This window comes from Coregonus clupeaformis, chromosome 12, assembly GCF_020615455.1.
Source record: "Coregonus clupeaformis isolate EN_2021a chromosome 12, ASM2061545v1, whole genome shotgun sequence".
Classification (NCBI taxonomy): Eukaryota; Metazoa; Chordata; class Actinopteri; order Salmoniformes; family Salmonidae; genus Coregonus; species Coregonus clupeaformis.
This window is the reverse complement of record NC_059203.1, coordinates 59,530,660-59,552,760: the sequence shown is the minus strand read 5'-3', so window position 1 is coordinate 59,552,760 and position 22,101 is coordinate 59,530,660. Positions and strand designations below refer to the sequence as shown.

The following is a 22,101-nucleotide window of genomic DNA, read 5'->3' as shown; positions in this document are numbered from 1 at the left end:
TCAGTAAGATTTCTGGCTCCCAGGTGTCTTTTATACAGGTAACAGGCTAAGATTAGGAGCACACTCTTAAAGGGAGTTCTCCTAATCTCAGTTTGTTACCTGTATAAAAGACACCTGTCCACAGAAGCAATCAATCAATCAGATTCCAAACTCTCCACCATGGCCAAGACCAAAGAGCTCTCCAAGGATGTCAGGGACAAGATTGTAGAACTACACAAGGCTGGAATGGGCTACAAGACCATCGCTAAGCAGCTTGGTGAGAAGGTGACAACGGTGAGATTATTCGCAAATGGAAGAAACACAAAAGAACTGTCCATCTCCCTCGTCCTGGGGCTCCATGCAAGATCTCACCTCGTGGAGTTCCAATGATCATGAGAACGGTGAGGAATCAGCCCAGAACTACAAGGGAGGATCTTGTCAATGATCTCAAGGCAGCTGGGACCATAGTCACCAAGAAAACAATTGGTAACACACTACGCCGTGAAGGACTGAAATCCTGCAGCGCCCGCAAGGTCCCCCTGCTCAAGAAAGCACATATACAGGGCCGCCTGAAGTTTGCCAATGAACGTCTGAATGATTCAGAGGAGAGCTGGGTGAAAGTGTTGTGGTCAAATGAGACAAAAATCGAGCTCTTTGGCATCAACTCAACTCGCCGTGTTTGGAGGAGGAGAAATGCTGCCTATGACCCCAAGAACACCATCCCCACCGTCAAACATGGAGGTGGAAACATCATGCTTTGGGGGTGTTTTTCTGCTAAAGGACAACTTCACTGCATCAAAGGGACGATGGACGGGGCCATGTACTGTCAAATTTTGGGTGAGAACCTCCTTCCCTCAGCCAGGGCATTGAAAATGGGTCGTGGATGTGTATTCCAGCATGACAATGACCCAAAACACACGGCCAAGGCAACAAAGGAGTGGCTCAAGAAGAAGCACATTAAGGTCCTGGAGTGGCCTAGCCAGTCTCCAGACCTTAATCCCATAGATAATCTGTGGAGGGAGCTGAAGGTTCGAGTTGCCAAACGTCAGCCTTGAAACCTTAATGACTTGGAGAAGATCTGCAAAGAGGAGTGGAACAAAATCCCTCCTGAGATGAGGAACGTCTGACCTCTGTGATTGCCAACAAGGGTTTTGCCACCAAGGACTAAGTCATGTTTTGCAGAGGGGTCAAATACTTATTTCCCTCATTAAAATGCAAATCAATTCATAACATTTTTGACATGCGTTTTTCTGGATTTTTTTGTTGTTATTTCTGTCTCTCACTGTTCAAATAAACCTACCATTAAATTATAGACTGATCATGTCTTTGTCAGTGGGCAAATTTACAAAATCAGCAGGGGATCAAAAACTTTTTTCCCTCACTGTACATTTTCCAATTTGAATAAGAATTGGGCTATGATGTTGCAACTTCTGTTAATGTCTGAACATCGCATCCAAAAAGAAACTGCTCACATCGAGGACTTAACTTTGTAAAGACTGTGTTTGTGCAAAATGTTTCTGTGAAAAAACTGTGTGGCCAGTTCAAACGTTGACTGTTCCATCAATCGTAACTAGATGTTCTAATGAAGTGTTCTAATCACACCTGTGTGTTCATACAAAGGGTTAACGCAACAGTTTTTGTGACAAAACTGTCGGTAGAGTTGAAAATCCAATGGAAACTTAAGCGAAAAAGTATATTTTGTGTGCACTACGTTATCATGCACAGATTTGTATCCGCAACAAGTCAGTTTGATGGAAACACACCACTGGACCTCATGTAGTTACGGCCATGGGTTGCTTTAGAGTAGCTTAACTTCTTCCAATGTTAAGTAATTGGTAGCTTGGTGAACTATATTTTCAGAGTAGCTTCCCCAACACTGGACAGCAGGCACTTTGTATCTAATGAAGTCCATGATCTTAATTCTGGAGAAATTGTAGAGCTGTTGTTGTCTATCATTATTACCTCAACAGGCCAATTAAGCCCATTAGATTTTTGAAAATGTAAAAAAAAACAATTAAATTAAATAATCAACTGGCCGGTGTGATTTCTTTTTAGAGGGCGGGACAACCGTTGGCAAAATGAATACATTTTCGTTGTCAGGATTTGTTTACACTTGAAGGATATCCGTTCAATATGCGTGTTCAACAGAGAGACAGTTAGAGGACACAACATTGTATATGTCCCAGTATGGCGTCTGTGAGAGCATGGGCATCGCCATTGAGGCCATCTCCATTTTGAAGTAGTCCATTTTTTTCTTCTACTACTTCTATGAGTTGGTAAACAATCTGAAAGGTTGAAAACTGCCACCTATTATAGTATTATACTACAGTGGCTTACGAACGTATTCACCCCCCTTGGCATTTTTCCTATTTTGTTGCCTTACAACCTGGAATTAAAATTGATTTTTTGGGGGTTTGCATTATTTGATTTACACAACATGCCTCCCACTTTGAAGATGCACATTTTGGGGGTGAAACAAACAACAAATATGACAAAACAACTGAAGACTTGAGCGTGCATAACTATTCACCCCCCCCAAAGTCAATACTTTGTAGAGCCACCTTTTGCAGCAATTACAGCTGCAAGTCTCTTGGGGTATGTCTCTATAAGCTTGGCACATCTAGCTACTGGGATTTTTGCCCATTCTTCAAGGCAAAACTGCTCCAGCTCCTTCAAGTTGGATGGGTTCCGCTGGTGCACAGCAATCTTTAAGTCATACCCCAGATTCTCAATTGGATTGAGGTCTGGGCTTTGACTAGGCCATTCCAAGACATTTAAATGTTTCCCTTTAAACCACTTGAGTGTTGCTTTATCAGTATGCTTAGGGTCATTGTCCTGCTGGAAGTTTAACCTCCGTCCCAGTCTCAAATCTCTGGAAGACTGAAACAGGTTTCCCTCAAGAATTTCCCTGTATTTAGCGCCATCCATCATTCCTTCAATTCTGACCAGTTTACCAGTCCCTGCCGATAAAAAACATCCCCACAGCATGATGCTGCCACCACCATGCTTCACTGTGGGGATGTTGTTGTCTGGGAGATTAGAGGTGTTGGGTTTGCGCCAGACATAGCATTTTCCTTGATGGACAAAAATATACATTTTTGTCTCATCTGACCAGAGTACCTTCTTCCATATGTTTGGGGAGTCTCCCACATGCCTTTTGGTGAACACCAAACGTGTTTGCTTATTTTTTTCTTTAAGCAATGGCTTTTTTCTGCCCACTCTTCCGTAAAGCCCAGCTCTGTGGAGTGTACGGCTTAAAGTGGTCCTATGGACAGATACTCCAATCACCGCTGTGGAGCTTTGCAGCTCCTTCAGGATTATCTTTGGTCTCTTTGTTGCCTCTCTGATTAATGCCCTGCTTGCCTGGTCCGTGAGTTTTGGTGGGCGGCCCTCACTTGGCAGGTTTGTTGTGGTGCCATATTCTTTCAATCTTTTAATAATGGATTTAATGGTGCTCCATGGGATGTTCAAAGTTTCAGATATTTTTTTATAACACAACCCTGATCTGTACTTCTCCACAACTTTCTCCCTGACCTGTTTGGAGAGCTCCTTGGTCTTCATGGTGCCGCTTGCTTGGTGGTGCCCCTTGCTTAGTGGTGTTGCGGACTCTGAGGCCTTTCAGAACAGGTGTATATATACTGAAATCATGTGACAGATCATGTGACACTTAGATTGCACGCAGGTGGACTTTATTTAACTAATTATGTGACTTCTGAAGGTAATTGGTTGCACCAGATCTCATTTAGGGGCTTCATAGCAAAGGGGGTGAATACTTATGCACACACCACTTTTCCGTTATTTATTTTTATTTATTATTTTGTGTATGTCCATTACATGAAATCCAAATAAAAATCAATTCAAATTACAGGTTGTAATGCAACAAAATAGGAAAAATGCCAAGGGGGATGAATATTTTTGCAAGGTACTGTATTGGCACGGTTTGCCGGCCCTCGACTTCATCGTGCCAATATATCCTCCAAAAACCGCCTTCTCAGGATTATCACTTAATTGGCTGATCCCTCCTGATGACCTGGATGGAATTATGTGATCCTTCCTTAACCCATAGGAATCCCACCCAGTTGACTACTTAAAGTGGTGAAAGTCCTCAATGGCGCTGCCCATGCTAAAACTGGCTTTTGGGCCCTAGAGTCCTCTATCTAGCTCTGTGGTCTACAACTACCTCAGGAGGTGGTCAGGAAGATCTAACCACAATCAGTTCACAATGCGTCTTTTGATTGTCTACAACTGTCGACAAATGTGGGCACAATCAGAATGTGGAACTATGTATAAACTGAGCTTTTGTAAGGTTATTAGAGCTGTAATGGGCCCCAATTATCTCAGTGTTTTGTCCAGACTCTATTTAGTCTGTGTACTGTAAATGTATTTATCCTTGTCTATGAACCGTACTTTCCAATGAGATGAATGTGCATGTGCCTTACTATGCATTTTGAATAAAGATGAAGAAACTAATTGTATCAAACTAAATAAAATATAATACATCTCATCTACCGGTATATAAAACCAGAGTAAAGAAGCACACTGTGCATCAGCAGACCTTTAAACGTATGGCCGACTGGCGACAGCCTTTTAAAATGATGACTTAAGAAGGAAGTGGATATTCAGAGGTTTTGGCCGTTCTTATATTAGTTCAGTACCTAATTGAATTCTGAAAGAAAAATAATGAAGTTGAGGGAGTATGTATTTTTAAGTGTCATGTAGTTTTCTTAACTTAGTTTTTCCCCTGGAAGCGTTTTGTCATCCAGAGGACATTAAAAGGGAAGCATTATCTTTTTAAAGGGGCGCGGAGTCACCCACAACCTGCCCACAGTTCCTAAAAACAAAACGGGCTCATTTACGGTGCCTTTGGTGAATCTCTTTAGTTCAGCCCAGTATAACTCAGCCTATGGACAGTGCTCTCAGGACAGTTTTCTATGAATGGTTAGGCTATGAATGGTTAGGCTAGTAGGTTATGTATAAAGTATTCTTGAGCAACATGGGAGTTTCTATGGGAATAATTGAGTTTGGAGTGTTGGTATGGAATTACTTTTGAGCAGAACAATTGTGTTTTTAAGGTAATACAACTGAACTGGGTCTATTCCTTCCAAACTAAATGTTTTCTCTATTTTCCTCTTTTCTCTCTGTTTTATTCTCTCTATCTTCCTGACCTCACTGACCTCTCAGTCTTGTTGTGGTTTAGAGAGGTCAGTTCCCCCTTTCCCCTCTTCCCCTCTCTCTCAGGTCTTATCTTGTTTTTAACTATTGCCTGGTTGCTGAGCCCCTGGGCCTACTGTCGACATTCTCCCCTCGTCTCTCCCCCCTCTCTCTCCCCTTCCAACCATCGCTCCCCCCCCCTTTCTCCCTCTCTCCCCAGCCCTGTTGATAGACCCTAGTCACACCTGCAGACACATGTGCCTTTGTCCTGTGTTTAAAACCCCCGGCCCTCCTACACCCAGGGGCTGGGGAGGCTTGGGGAAGCTCTGCTCCACAGGTTCCCATCAGCTTTGTCGGTAAACTCCATTGTTTCAGCAGCTATTCAGCCATGCTAAGATAAAGGCAGGAAAGACTGACTCATTTACATATGCTGAGACATTATAACAATCTATTATCTACAGGGACAAATCTGAGTGATCTGAGTGGTAATGATGGATCATAAAGCTCTGTGAGGTTATTCAACTGTATCTCAGTTCATGTTACTCTTCTATGTTCTATCTTCTTAACTCCTAAACTAAACATGGTTTGATTGAATGTTTGCAGTGAGGCCTCGTAATGAGCTGGGTGGGGGAATAGACAGTGTTTTTAGCAGGTTGGTGAGGCATCCTTTGGATATTTTGGACACCCAGTATCCTAGTTGAATCAGGAAATAGGGTATACATGTTATACGGGTGTGAGTCTGGGGTAGGGGGTAGTAGGAGAGAGAGAGAGAGAAATATGGTACAGTTTGACCAGATTCTCCGTTTTTTGCCTGACATATATTTATCTTTTTATGACCGTATTTTAAGCTTCGTAGCTTTTGAAATATGAAAAGTACAAATAAAGTTAAGGTTACCAGTTACCACCACTACTGTTGTGCTAACCGGCTGGGGTAGCTATATAAAACAGGGAGCAAAATACCAGTTGCACAAGACTACTTAAAAGCCATTGACCCTCCTCTACCCCACTACCCCCTGTCCCAACTCTGCGTTTCCTGACACGCCCTCCCTACCCATTCCCCCACAGCCTTTTATATGTTGTGGACCGCATAGAGCAGTGCGGAGGGAGCACAGCACCCACTTCAGACCACTATAAACATGTCACTCCCTGATGACAGACTGGGCCTGGGGATGTTTTACAGAAATGGACCTCAACTACAGCTCGTTAGAAGAGTTAAATTGGAACCTTGAGGCATGGGAAGGGAAGTGTAAATGGAAGAGTAGGACAGGGGAATCAGTATGGGTTTGGGGGGTAATGTAATGTAATGTTGAAATTGTTTCACTGTATAACACACTGTGCAAACACGTATTTTCTCACTAATCTGGGCATTACGCTCATGGTATAAAATGTGAATTGAGTCTCACATGTATCATCCTAAATCATAAGATAAATAGTTTGGACTCAAATAACCAATTTTTGTAATCCCATAAACTGCTTTGTGCTTCCTTCCATCCACCAACCATATTACCCTTCCTTTCCTTTCTAAAGAAAAGGTATTTAGTACCTTGTTATTGACAACACTAATGTCCATGTTCCTCAGTCTTCTCCCTCAGCACCTGTTGTACATAACCTCTCTTGACAATCACTTAATTCTAACTAAACCTCAGTAATCCATGCCTTCAGGCAGGTCCTCTCCTATGCATAACCTATTCCCTCCAGTCCACATCCTCATGTTTTTCGTCCTTTATCTCTCTCTAACTTTAATTTTAGCCTTTTGTTTGAGCACCTCCCTCAATAAACAATGCAATTACTTCCCTCCTTCCTCCCATTCCCTCCTTCCCTCACATAACTGGACCATTGCTAGGTCTAATTAACTCTGTGAGGCTGGAGAGAGGCCTGATTGTCTCCGGGGTAACTACAGTGGTGTAACTACAGTGGCGCTGTCAAAGGGGTTATTGTGTCGACCAGAGAGTAAATCTCAGTCGACCGCTTTGTTTGTGGCGCCGGCAAGAAGATAATTAAGGTATTTTGGTTAAGAGGGGGAGGCAAGGAGATCAAGGTGGAGGGGAAAACATGTAGTAAGATTATGACATTAGAAAGAGGGATTTAGAGGAGAGAGGGATGGAAAGATGAGTTTAACGTGTAATTTCTATGCAGCATTTTACCTTAAGACTTTTGGTAACACTTGCTACCTCTGCAATATAAACCTTCATGGAACTAAGTGGTGAGATGAGACTTAGGGGTCTGGAAAAATGTAAATAACACCAATGAAAGTAAATTGCATAGTTTTTTACTGAAGCACCATTCCATGTCATGACTTCCAAACCATGACACTCATTCATACTCCTCTACCAAGATCATGCTGAATTATTATTTACATAATTAAATTATTTAGCTAATTTCACATTCTGCAAACTTTCAAACTGTAAAAGTCTTCTAGATGTTCAATCACAAAATATCCAGAGTTTAATATCCAAAATATCCATCATGCATTAGTGATAAATGTAGGATATGATCTGATCACTGTCTTACTTTAACTTAAGCGTCTTAATATTATTGTTGCAAGTGTCATTTTCATTACAGTTAGTTGTAAAGAGGTTTATCAACAAAACAGAAAAAGGTAGAAAAATAACACAGCTCTAGAATCAGCCAAGCACAATACACTCAATATACAATACACTCAAGGCTTTCATCAACTATCAACGTGGCAGGTATGCAGACTTCACAATAGAAAGGTTATGTAGAAATAGTAGTTTTCAGAAACAACTAACTTCAAGATCTATAAATAAATCTTCAAACACTATAGTACCAACAACAACATCTTAGTAATAATCAATAAATAAAAGAAACAAAAAAATCTTAATTTACTAAATTATCATCAATGGCCAGCTTTAACTATCTTGCCATTTATTAGGCAATAATACATTGTCTGCACAATGCAAGATCCTCTTTAATTCATACACACATTTGGAAACCCAAAAACAAAACGTATGCAGTATCAGATTAAACCACTATTTATCTGTTTCTTACTGAAGTAATAAAGTACAAAATGAAACTTATGGAGGAAGCAATACCCCATAAACTCCCTCATACTCGCTACACTCATTTTCTTCTTTGCTTCCAAGTCATTGTACCACTGCTCTTGCAGATTGAATTTCACCAGTGGTTGTTTTACTGAAAATGAAGAAATGTTTTGTGTGGTGTCTGTGTATACATGTGTACGTGTGTGTCTGTGGTCCACAGAATGTGTATTTCCAACCTGCCTGCCCGGTTATCTTGAACTATGTCAAATGCATTCTTTGGCAAACAATGTCAGAGTGTGGGCAGTATGTACTAATACAAAATAATAATACATAGTAAACTTTGCAGCACAACAACGCTGCCACAACTACCCCTATAAGACAACACATACGATTAAGTTAGATCTCCAGCAGTCCACTGATTGTTTCCACCCCATTGCCTGAACCAGTGTTCTTCTTCTCTCCTTTGTTAGTAGGGTCACCAGGGACTCCTCCATTATTCTGCACGGCCATGTTGGGCTTATTGGGGTCTGCCGTCTCCTCGTTCCTGGGGTCCTGGGCCTCTCCCTCCCCGGTCTTTCCCTGCTGCAGGGCAGACTCTGCGTGCGTCTTCTGGTGCTTGCTGAGGTGGTCACTGCGGGTGAATTTCTTGTTACACAGCAGGCAGGTGAACTTCTTCTCCCGCGTGTGCGTGCGGACATGCCTCTCCAGTTCGTCGGAGCGTGTGAAGCGTTTCCCACAGAACAGCCAGTTGCAGACGAAGGGTCTCTCCCCAGTGTGCCAGCGGAGGTGGGCCTTGAGATGCGAGGCCTTCCCATAGACTTTCCCACACCCTGGGATGTGGCAGCTATGGACAGGCTTCTTCCTCAGGGATGCAGCCGAGGCCCCCAGCCGCTCCAACTCCTGGCAGTTGGGACAGTCACAGGAGGACCTGCCAGTGGTGGTTCCTCCATACCCTCGTGATCCAGCCGCAGGCTTCAGGCCCATCTGACTCTCTATCAGCCCCCCGCCGGACACCTGCTTGGGCTTGTACATGTCCTGAGGCAGCATGTGCTGGGAGGACTGGAGGAGGTGTGATGAGGAGCCCAGGCCCACAGAGGGGTACTGAGCTGGGTTGAGGGAGGTGAATTCTGAGGCGTAGCTGGGCAGCTGGGGGCTGAGGGAGGCTTGGGGAGGGACGGTCTGGAGGGAGCCCTGGAGGCCGTCGGTCTGGGGCTGGGCAGCACTCAACCAGTTGGTGTTGGTGTGGACGTCCCACCAGGAGGATGTGGCGTTGGAGGGGGTGGCGGTGATGCCGGGGTGGATGCCAGCTTTGTACCAGGAGCAGTAGGGGTGGGTCATGTCCAGGGAGGTGTAGACGCTGGCCAGACAGTCGGCCGTGGTGTGGGCCTTGGACACCAGCAAGGACTGGTCCTGGGACATGGAGGTCTGGAAGGAGTGGGAGAAGGCGTTGTACTCAGACGTGTACCCCCCAGAAGACGGTGGTGGACTCTCAATGGGCGTGAGTAGCCCCCCTCCGGAGCTGAACGACCCAGTGTAGGAGTTCTCAATGCTCTCCCCTCCTTCTCTGCTGTTCTTCTGGAGCTCTGAGGTCGTGCCGTACTGCTTCTTGCCTGGAGCGGTGCTGCCGGGGCCTGCCTTTCCGAGTGTGGCCGAGTCCCTCATGGGGCTGGTGCTTCCAAACTTGTTGCAGGTAGCAGATAGCATGGCAAGAGGATTGGAGCCATAACGAGCTTCCTCCTAGAGAGATGAGGAGACAGGAGGGATTAGACACAGGAAATGGCTGCTACTACTGCTGTTTGAGTCAGTGTCAACACTAATCAAAACAGTATGGCAGGCTGTTTTTTCTGCTTTCCCCTCTCATTCGTTTTCAGCTGAATTGAAATGAAATGACTTTCTTGATATAGGCTGCTTGTTTTGGCAAATAGACTGAAGAATGAAAGAAAAGGGAAAAGAGGAATTAAATGTGATAAGAACGTGAATTTAAAAACACACTATCGATGTAAACAATGTTGTTTTCAGCCCCAGTAACTGTGTCAGTTATAAGATAAATCTTGCCAAATATGTTAGTCCCCAATGGTCACCATGGCATTCGAGACGGTTAGAATGATTTATGCCCAGCAACAATGGCACATTGTTTCACAAACTCACTCTCTCCCAATTGTCCTGTCTGAACATTATATTATATAAAGATGTGTCAATCAGCAGACAAAGATAGGTTATTCCAACTACAGTCCCAACTACTTTTGAAGAGCTTGCCTTGATTTGAGCAGGCCGCGCATGATATGGCCCAAATCATATAATTTGAGATCCGCACGTGAAGTGCGAAAAAGTGCAGGTCAAATCAAATCAACAGATTCCAATTTAGGCACCCAGGGTCAGTCTAGAGTCTCCAGATTATCCCAGCAGCCTGGTTCCTCTCTAGGTTTCTTCCTAGGTTCCTGCCTTTCTAGGGAGTTTTTCCTAGCCATCGTGCTTTTACATCTGCATTGCTTGCTGTTTGGGGTTTTAGACTATCTGCTGATGTAAAAAGGGCTTTATAAATAAATGTGATTGATGTAACCTAGTAAATGTAAATCTGGCACACTCAAATTAGTATGATATGTTACATTTGGTATGGACAGTAGGCTGCTTAAGTCATCTAGCAACGAAAGGTTGCGTGTTTGAATCTTATCACTGACAATTTAAGCATTCTAGCTAATTTGTAACTTTACAACTACTTAGCACTTTTTAGCTACTTTGCAACTACTTAGCATGCTAGCTAACCCTTCCCCTAACCTTAACCTTAACCTTAACCTTAACTCTTAACCCTAAACCCTAACCCAGGGTTTCCCAAACTCGGTCCTCGGGACCCCAAGGGGTGCACATTTTGTTTTTTGCCCTAGAACTACACAGCTGATTCAAAAAAATCAACTAATCATCAAGCTTTGATAATTTTAAACAGCTGTAAGGTGTTAGGGCAAAAAAACGACATGTGCACCCCTTGGGGTCCCGAGAACCGAGTTTGGGAAACGCTGCCCTAACTTAAAGTAGTATATCATACTAAAGCAGTCGAACGTAGAATATCATACTAAAGCAGTCGAGCGATCAATATGTAGGATACTATACGTCCTACAATTTGTATTTTATTGTACAACCTCTATTACAGTTGTAGGCCAATGTAATGTAACCTAACGTAAAGTGACATATCATACTAAATGGAGTGGCACAGATTTTAGGAAAATATCATATGTTTTGCTCTGAGACCAGGTTGCTCAAGAAACCTCCAACATGTATAGTGTACATCAAGTCTTAGGACTTTCAGGCTGATACAGTGCCTTCACAAAGTATTCATACACCTTGATTTATTCCACATTTTGTTGTGTTACAGCCTGAATTCAAAATTGATTACATTTATATTTTTTCTCACCCATCTACACACAATACCCCATATGACAGAGTGAAAACATGTTTTTAGAAATGTTTTAAAATTTATTTAAATGAAATACAGAAATATCTCATTTACATAAGTATTCACACCCCTGAGGAAATACTTTGTAGAAACACCTTTGGCAGGAATTACAGCTGTGAGTTTTACTGGGTAAGTCTCAAAGAGCTTTCCGCATCTCGATTGTGAAACATTTTCCCATTATTCTTTTCAAAAGTCTTCAAGCTCTGTCAAATTGGTTGTTGATCATTGCTAGACAACCATTTTCAGTCTTGCCATAGATTTTCAAGTCGATTTTAGTCAAAAATGTAACTCAGCCACTCAGGAACATTTACCGTCTTCTTGGTAAGCAACTCCAGTGTAGATGTGGCCTTGTGTTTTAGGTTATTGTCCTGCTGAAAGGTGAATTAATCCTGGTGGAAAGCAGACTGAACCAGGTTTTCCTTTAGGATTTTGCCTGTGCTTAGCTCCATCCCATTAATTTTTTATCCTGAAAAACTCTGCAGTCCTTAATGATTACAACATACCCATAACATGATGCAGCCAACACTTTGCTTGAAAATATGGAGAGAGGTACTCAATAATGGGTTGTATTGGATTAAATATAACAATTTGTATTTTGGACAAAAAGTTAATTAATTTGACACATTCTTTTCAGTACTACTTTAGTGCTTTGTTGTAAACGGGATGAATATTTTAGAATATTTGTATTCTGTACAGGCTTCCTTCTTTTCACTCTGTAAATTAGGTTAGTATTGTGGACAGTGGCGACCCGTCATTCAGGGCAGGTGCCAAAGCCCCACCTGTTTTGAGCCTGGCCTGTTTAGTAAAAAATATATATATTTTTTACATTGTTTGCAAATTGATGTGTGACACATATTAATAACAAAATAAAAATAAAAAATGGTATTAATACGTGTGACATATCAGTTTGCAAACAATGTGAAAAAAGTTATAATAATCATCATTGAGTTAATAAAGCCGCATACAAACTTGGTCTCTTTTTTGCTTTCTTGAGTAAGGCAGCTCCAAAATGCAGCTGTTTCAGCCTAGCTCAGGGCTTTCTGTGGTGGTGGGGTAGCCAGCGGAAAAATATGGAGCGTAGAGGTTGGTAATGTTCTCTAGTTGCGCCGTGATTGGCTCAGTGTTCTGTCACTCATGGGGACACTACGTCACTGCAAAATCTAAGGGTAGAGCTCGAAAATTCAAACCCCTTGAGTGCTGCCATAGGGTTACAATATAAGTGCCCATCCAAGAAGGCTCAAGGTCATTGGCCACAGATAAAATGACATCAAATCACGTTATATCTACAGTAGCTTTGATTGGACTGATCATGTCAACATCATACTTTCAAAATCTTAGCTAGCAAGCTAGCAGTTATCATCATGAATCAAATCAACAATCTACTGGCAAATCCTTTTCAATCCTTGTCATATGAAGAGAAACAATGAAGATAAATTATATATAAAACATATCGGTGCTCATCGGCCATCGGCCATTGGACATAAACATTACACAACAACTTGGAAATCGCAAATTCAACAATGAGTGGCTTGGAACGAATCAGTGGCTAACTGCAAGCATTGCAAAGCAATCACTAGCCTGCTATTCAGTGGAGTGGGTGTGTGGTCCCAAGTCTGGGTTTAAGGGTCTCTTTTCCAAGCTTAAAGGGATAAGCATTCAACATTGGCCATGCTGTCCAGCATTACTTCTGCCACGCTCAAAACAACTGGAAACCTGGAACTGGGAAATCTGACTACAGTGCATTCAAGACAACTGGGAACTCAGCACCATAAATCCAGAGAATGCCAGACTTTGATGACAAAATTTGCCCACGAAGGACCGCCGTGCCACCTTCCAGTTCAAGTGAGCACAGCACAACAAGGCGAGTCCAAAAATGTATTGTATGCTGCTGCATAAACACCACCACCACCATGCTTGACCTTTGGTATGATGTTCTTACTGTGGAATGCAGTGTTTGGTTTTCGCCAGGCATAATGGGACCCATCTCGTCCAAAAAGTTGACTCAAGTTTGCCAAAAAGCACCTGGATGATCATCAAGACTCTTGGAAGAACGTTCTATGGACAGATGATTCAAAAGTATAACTTTTTGGATTACATGGTTCCAGTAATGCCTGGCGAAAACCAAACTCTGCATTCCACAGTAAGAACATCATACCAAAGGTCAAGCATGGTGGTGGTGGTGTGATGGTTTGGGGATGCTTTGCTGCCTCAGGACCTGGATGACTTGCCTTAATAGAAGGAACCATGAATTCTGCTCTGTATCAGAGAATTCTACAGGAGAATGTCAGACCATCCGTCTGTGAGCTGAAGCTGAAACGCAGCTGGGTCATGCAGCAAGACAATGATCCAAAACACACAATCAAGTCTACATGAAAATTGCTAAAAAGCAACAAATTGGATGTTTTGGAATGGCCTAGTCAAAGTCCAGACCTAATCCCAATTGAGATGTTGTGGCAGGACTTGAAACGAGCAGTTCATGCTTGAAAACCCACACGTCACTGAGTTAAAGCAGTTCTGCATGGAAGAGTGGGCCAAAATTTCTCCACAGCGACGTGAGAGACTGATCAACAACTACAGAAAGCTTTTGGTTGGAGTCATTGCAGCAAAAGGTGGCACAACCAGTTATTGAGTGTAAGGGGGCATTACTTTTTCACACAGGGGATTTGGGTGTTGCATAACTTTGTTTATGTAATAAATATGTAATTGTTGTGTTATTTGTTCACTTATGTTCCCTTTATCTAATATTAGGTTTGGGTTGAAGATCTGATAACATTCAGTATCACAAATATGCAAAACTAGAGAAAATTAGAAAGGGGGCAAATACTTTTTCATAGAACTGTATGTATACTGTAGCTAAGAAAGTAATACTAAGTGTATGTTGTGTAGTAAGCTGTTAGCTGTTGGTGGTGCACATGTAGCCTATAGCCTGTTATAGAGAAATGTTATCATCGAATATTGTAAGAGCTTTCATTGTCTGCTTGTATGCCCCCTTTATTTATCCTACAGTTCTGACTTGGTGTACAGGGAGAACACTGTAAGAATGGCCCATGTTCTGAATACTGTCGCTGTACATTTCAAAAGTGCTGAACAAATAGTTATATTGACTACGTCTGTCCTAGCTCGCTCATTAATGTCCAAAATACGGATTGCCTCTTATCCGCTCGTCGTCCCCTTATGCCATAGTTTGTAAATCTCAATTGTCAGTAGCAACCACATTTGTTTAAGCAAGTCATCCATGTTAGCTATGTTTGGGGTTTTTTAAAGCAGTAAATGATGCTGAATGAACTGTTTCGCTGTCAGACAAGGCTCCGCTGATAGCCAGGTGTAGCAGTGCTAAGGTGTTGGGACTCTGCTGTTGAGACAGCTTTATGTAGCTGTGGGCACCGTTTGTCACCATTATAGTGCAATTAATGTATTGTTTAGTGTTGTGTTGTGGCTTTGCTGGCATTTATTTGTTTGTTTTTGTTCGCCCCACCAAGATTGACATGCTAAAATTGCCACTGATTGTGGAGTCACTACAATGTTGTTGATCCATCCTCAGTTTTCTCCTATCACAGCCATTAAACTATTTTAAACTGTTTTAAAGTCACCATTGGCCTCATGGTGAAATACCTGAGCAATTTCCTTTCTCTCCGGGAACTGAGTTAGGAAGGATGTCTGTATCTTTGTAGTGACTGGGTGTATTGATACACCATCCAAAGTGTAATCAATAACTTCAACATGCTCAAAGGGATATTCAATGTCTGCTGTTTTTTTTTACACACCTATCAATAGGTGCCCTTTGCAAGGCATTGGTATTTGTGGTTGAATCTGTGTTTGAAATCCACTGCTTGACTGAGGGACCTTACAGATAATTGTATGTGTGGGATACAGAGATGAGGTCGTCATTCAAAAATCATATTAAATCACTATTATTGCACAGAGTGAGTCCATGCAACTTATTATGTGACTTGTTAAGCAAATTTGTACTCTTGAATTTATTCAGGATTGTCATAACAAAGGGGTTGAACACTTATTGACTTCAGACATTTCAGCTTTCATTTTTCATGTTTAATTACTTTGACATTATGGGGTATTGTGTGTAGGCCAGTGACCAAAAACATCTCAATTTAATCCATTTTAAAATCAGGCTTTAACACAACAAAATGTGGAAAAAGTCAAGTGGTGTGGATACTTTCCGAAGGCACTGTATTTCAGCATGTGGTGGGCCTAGGTCTATGTAGCCTACTCGATTAATGGGCAGAGCTCTCTTCTATTGCTGATAATGAATGTTTGGTTATCGTCAGCCGATACAAGTTATTACACTTCAGACCATTTAGGCCTCTAGTCTCTTCCTTACAGAAGCAACAAAGTCCCCGCGGGCCCTGCGCGGGGGGTTGAGGGTTGATTTCCCCATCTCCCTGCGAAGCGCCTGCGGTCTATTTGGCGTATCCTGTTGCCTTAGCTCCCGTTTCCAGGTTAATTGCAGTCAATCACTGAGTTAAATGGGGTAATGCGTCTTTTCAAAGTTTTCAATCCCCTCCCCGTCTGAGTCTTAACTTTTATGTCCCGCGCTTTAGTTTTGATGACCGGCGGAGATGTAGGCTAATACTTTAATTGCAGTGGAATCAAGTCTGTCCCGATTCCCGTCTACATCTTCTTATTGGAAGGGTTGGAGAGAGAGATTGCGTTGCGTGCAAATTAATGTAGCGTTGCTTGTTGATTTTGTTGTTGACTGATTTGTCAGGCATGTAGGCCTCCAGTCTGTCTTCCAATCAGTAGGCCTAACCAAACTTTTCAGTAAGAATTATATTTGATGTTAACCATCTCTTCGGTCATGTAGAGTTTCATGTTGGCCGTGTTTTCCTATGCCTGCTACATCAACCAACGTGCGTACGGTAACATTATCAGTTTTGATAAGCTAAGCCTAAACATAAAAGCACTGGTCTATGACTGACATGTATAACACGCATGCCAAATGGTCACTATATTACCTACACTTTAATGCTGTTGATGACCCTCAAAATAAATTCCCTGCTTATGGCAGAATTTTAGTCAGAGAACGCAGTTACGCACACCGATTCTGACAGATGGCGAGCCAATAGTTATATTTAGACGATAGCCTATATGTTTTCACAATCTAATATTGTATTATAAAAGCCTATTTATTGTCTAATGACAACAGTGCAACGTTCTTTCTCTTTTTATCCTTCATTACCTCAAGAACATAGCCTAACGACATGACTGATCGATCCTTCAAGGAGCGCACTGATCAGACAGATAGAGTAGCCTACCAGAGCGCATTAAGTATACCTCAACACGCAGTTCATGAAAATACAGCAGCAATTGGCGCCTAACTGTAAAACAACTTAAAAGTTCATTCAAAAACACATACAAGTATATTCCATACCTCCAGAATAGATGCAGCCATCCCTGAGAAACAAAAGTCGAGAGGGAAGTTGTATAGACGGTTCTCTTCTCTGCTCGTGGTCCGGGGACGGTTTGGTAGAACTCTGGCACGAGCGCACAGACGTCTTTGGAGAGAGAGCGAGAGAGAGAGAGCTCGCCCCTTAATTACAGGCTCCGCGCGCTTTGAAGATTCGCTGAGAGGCAATAAAGGAGAGAGGGAAGGAAACGGGATTGAGGGCATTGGAGGAGAAGAGAAGACATCCCACCTCCCAAAATTCAGATTGACAAATCCAGATTAATCTTGGGGGAATGGGTGGTTGGCTATTATGGGGGCTATTTTGAATGAATAGATAAAGACTTCATCAATTGTCAGGTAATTTACACCCTGCTGGCATCAAAGCGACCACCTTGCTCATTCAGGTTCACAATATAGAAACGCATGCGTTCTGTCAGCGTCAACATTATATAGGTAGCCTATATATAGCCTACCTGCTAATATTAAGCCTAATAATGTTGACCATCTTTGGCGATAATGATGCACTGATAGAAAAGGCCTACATATGTTTAGTGGTAAAAGCATGCGTTATGGTCTCCCTATAGGTTTACTCTTCAAATATAACAACACAATAATACCATAATAGTAAAACGCCTACTACTTCAACTGTAGCCTACCCCTTACAATTAATAATACCATGGGGTCGAGGCTACTATGATCAATAATAATAATAATAATAATAATAATAATAATAATAATAATAATAATAATAATAATGATAATAATAATAATAATGTTGTTAATAGCAGATAGATAATGATGTAAAGCTGCTTGCTTTGGATATTGTTGTTGTGATACTCATCCAGAAAGCAAAGGAACATGCAGGCCACGAATAAATCAAGAAATTAAGCGGTTTGCATCACAGGTTTTATTGTTGAGTATTCTGAAATGCAGTTAAATGCTTTTGTAGGCATTATCTCTAATGATTGAAAGGATTAAATTGCTCGAAATGACAAATAAATAAAACAAATATTGCATGAAATAAAATACATAAATTATTTTCTCATCAAATAAAATAAAATAAATTCCGACCACGGCTTTTAAACTAATGGTTGGAGTAAAAACAAGAGTTTGTTTCCTCTTGCAGGCCTAAGTCTCCAGAAAGAAAAGCCCTGACGATTTGAATAGCTAGACCCACATGTGGAAATATTTACTTACTCCAACATAGCTGTAGGCCTATTTAAATCCATCTTCAGATCTGTTGCGACACTATTTCTCCGTGATTTTATATTGAAAATAGCTGTGATAGTAGGCTACCTCATACAAAACCTGTGGCTTTCTTGAAACGTATATTTTATAGAGCATAATTTTCACCACCTGTCCTCCTTTATTAGGGGCTCTATTAAATCAGATCCGCTTTAGCCGAGATCTGCATAGTGGTTGGGTGTCGGGGGTGGAACTGCGTTATAGCTAGCTGTCAACTCCACAAGCCGCTCCTGGCATTAAAGCTGACATTGTTGGCTGCACTGCGATGCATTAAGAGACATCGAATGCAACGTTGTTTACAAGTTCTACACCTCGATTAGGATGATACAAATCCTCATTATTTCGTTTAATGATTTTTCAATTTAAGCGTCATCATTTCTATATAGCATACACTTTCTCGTTCTGAACTTCTAACAGGGGCGGGTGTGGCTTCATGACAATGATCGCAAGAGCAGCTGCTCACCGATTTGAAGGCTCCAATGCAGTTCCACATCCAACACCACCAAAACATCCGCTGTGTGGTTGGCCGGTTAACGCTTCATCTGATTGAATCTAGGTCTAACTTTGATTTCTATTCATACTTGAATGTCATTATTTACGGTTTCAGGCATACAAATAACGATAGCGACGCAATTATTTAGGCTATAGGAGATTGAGATGATGTTTTCAGACTAGCACATTTTCATTTGAAATGTAGGCCAATCACCATTGCAGGTCACTCAGAATCCAATGTGTTTCTTAATTTAGGCTACATAAATCTGAGGAAAGTAACTTAAATTGTTCCTAGCAAGGGCCAAATTGTGGTGTAGTTATTGGGGGGGATGAACAGTAGACAGTGTGTCCGCATTTCCTGCAATTCTACACAGTTTGATATTACTTTTAATGCCTCTCTTGAGAGGTACAGTGAGGGAAAAAAAGTATTTGATCCCCTGCTGATTTTGTACATTTGCCCACTGACAAAGACATGATCAGTCTATAATTTTAATGGTAGGTTTATTTGAACAGTGAGAGACAGAATAACAACAAAAAAATCCAGAAAAACGCATGTCAAAAATGTTATAAATTGATTTGCATTTTAATGAGGGAAATAAGTATTTGACCCCCTCTCAATCAGTAAGATTTCTGGCTCCCAGGTGTCTTTTATACAGGTAACGAGCTGAGATTAGGAGCACACTATTAAAGGGAGTGCTCCTAATCTCAGTTTGTTACCTGTATAAAAGACACCTGTCCACAGAAGCAATCAATCAATCAGATTCCAAACTCTCCACCATGGCCAAGACCAAAGAGCTCTCCAAGGATGTCAGGGACAAGATTGTAGACCTACACAAGGCTGGAATGGGCTACAAGACCATCGGCAAGGAGCTTGGTGAGAATGTGACAACAGTTCGTGCGATTATTCGCAAATGGAATAAACACAAAATAACTGTCAATCTCCCTCGGCCTGGGGCTCCATGCAAGATCTCACCTCGTGAAGTTGCAATGATCATGAGAACGGTGAGGAATCAGCCCAGAACTACACAGGAGGATCATGTCAATGATCTCAAGGCAGCTGGGACCATAGTCACCAAGAAAACAATTGGTAACACACTACGCCGTGTAGGACTGAAATCCTGCAGCGCCCGCAAGGTCCCCCTGCTCAAGAAAGCACATATACAGGCCAATCTGAAGTTTGCCAATGAACATCTGAATGATTCAGAGGAGAACTGGGTGAAAGTGTTGTGGTCAGATGAGACCAAAATGTAGCTTTTTGGCATCAACTCAACTCGCCGTGTTTGAAGGAGGAGGAATGCTGCCTATGACCCCAAGAACACCATCTCCACCATCAAACATGGAGATGGAAACATTATGCTTGGGGGTGTTTTTCTGCTAAGGGGACAGGACAACTTCACAGCATCAAAGGGACGATGGACGGGGCCATGTACCGTCAAATCTTGCGTGAGAACCTCCTTCCCTCAGCCAGGGCATTGAAAATGGGTTGTGGATGGGTATTCCAGCATGACAATAACCCAAAACACACGGCCAAGGCAACAAAGGAGTGGCTCAAGAAGAAGCACATTAAGGTCCTGGAGTGGCCTAGGCAGTCTCCAGACCTTTATCCCATAGGAAATCTGTGGAGGGAGCTGAAGGTTCGAGTTGCCAAACGTCAGCCTCGAAACCTTAATGACTTGGAGAAGATCTGCAAAGAGGAGTGGGACAAAATCCCTCCTGAGATGTGTGCAAACATGGAGGCCAACTACAAGAAACGTCTGACCTCTGTGATTGCCAACAAGGGTTTTGCCACCAAGTACTAAGTCATGTTTTGCAGAGGGGTCAAATACTTATTTCCCTCATTAAAATGCAAATCAATTCATAACATTTTTGACATGCGTTTTTCTGGATTTTGTTGTTGTTATTCTGTCTCTCACTGTTCAAATAAACCTACCATTAAAATTATAGACTGATCATGTCTTTGTCAGTGGGCAAACGTACAAAATCAGCAGGGGATCAAATACTTTTTCCCCTCACTGTATTTTGAGGGGTATTGAAGTAGTATTTTGAAAACACAGTATAAGTGGAAGGATAAGTGGAAGAATAAGTCGTCATCATCATTAATTCATATTTTTCAAGGCAAATATTAAGAAGACACAAAAGATTAACACTGATTTTTATTATAGTTGGAGTTTGCCTACCTTATGTCCAGTCCACTTTTTTTTAAATATAGTAATTGAGTGTGAACATGCCATGGACAAAGACTGACACTTGTCAGTGACAGAAGTGTAGACAACGATGTGGTACTGTTTTGGTGCCTTCGTTTTAGCCTGCCAGGGTTGCCGGGTCAGCGCCAGCGGCGCATTCATCTTGCTAACCGCCCCTCTCCATAGACAGAACAGCGTAGTGGAGGAGACGCAGTGCATCCGAACAGAGCCGGACTATCGTCCCCCAACCCCACCACCCCCACAAAAAAAATCGAATTCTTTTTTAGGAAAACTGCTAACTTCCTGCATTTCAACACATTTTGCCATGGGGCAGAGAGAAAAAATTGCTGTTTTATAATGCTATTCTACACGTTTTGTCATGAGGCTGAGAGAAAACGAAGCAGTTTTAAAGCTAATTTCCTGCAAATCTATACATTTTGACATTGATTCTGAAGTGTTCATATGCTACTTGGGGGCTCCAAACCCACAGATATATACAATAATATTGATTTTAAGGAAATTATTGTGGGGGATGAATACACCTGTTTTGAATATTGGGGGGGGGGGACATGTCCCCCCATCTCCCGTGGTAATTTCACCTATGGTTAATAGCATTTTATACCCACCAGAAAAGTGTTTTAACTCAACCCCCTTGTGCTCCCTCCATTCCTCAGTGCACTTGCTGTGTTGTTGCAGGTTGTAACTCTACGCTAGTTATTTGATCCAACATGTCTTTATCACTCTCTAACCAGTGTAGTCGGTAAAATGCAATGTCATTTTTTCATTGGAGATGACCACTTTGTCAAAATAAGCATTCTTTTTTTCAAAATGAATTAATATGAATATAAGAAAAAACGTGCATCCCTTAAATCAGAAAGCAATGCAATGCTGACACCATATACAGTGCCTTCAGAGAGTATTCATACCAGAGCATGTGAACAGAGTTGAGCGGTTGGAAATCCTGTTCATCGCTCATGGAGCAGTCCTTGTACACCGCTCCGGCGCCCTATGTACTATCCTACTGCTTCTCTAAAAACCGCTCTGCCCTAACAAAAAAAACAAAAAAACTGCCGCTCCAAATTCGCTCCATTCATTAAAACCACAATTTAACCTACACCCATCTATTTTTGTGACTACCCGGACCTACCAATTGTTTTTTAAGTATTGAAACCAAACCATATGGATTTGAATGAAAAG

The 22,101-nt window shown here is 41.9% G+C and overlaps 1 protein-coding gene across 1 annotated transcript; it reads right to left on the bottom strand.

The window, feature by feature from the left end:
- Positions 1-7,402: 7,402 nt before the first annotated feature.
- LOC121578695 (transcription factor Sp7-like) lies at positions 7,403-17,048 on the bottom strand. The gene is made up of 2 exons (XM_041893082.1): positions 16,970-17,048; positions 7,403-9,869 (listed from the first exon to the last, which is right to left on the bottom strand). Exons 1-2 carry the CDS (start codon positions 16,988-16,990, stop codon positions 8,529-8,531), a joined length of 1,362 nt encoding a protein of 453 aa, XP_041749016.1. The 5' UTR covers positions 16,991-17,048; the 3' UTR covers positions 7,403-8,528.
- Positions 17,049-22,101: the final 5,053 nt, after the last annotated feature.

What these genes read in the sequence shown, in the direction of transcription:
- LOC121578695 (XM_041893082.1), bottom strand. Translation starts at nt 16,990, where the DNA reads ATGGCTGCATCTATTCTGGAG. An exon ending in TGGCTGCATCTATTCTGGAG is followed by an intron (nt 9,870 to 16,969) that starts GTATGGAATATA and finishes TCATCTCTCTAG; the next exon opens with GAGGAAGCTCGTTATGGCTC.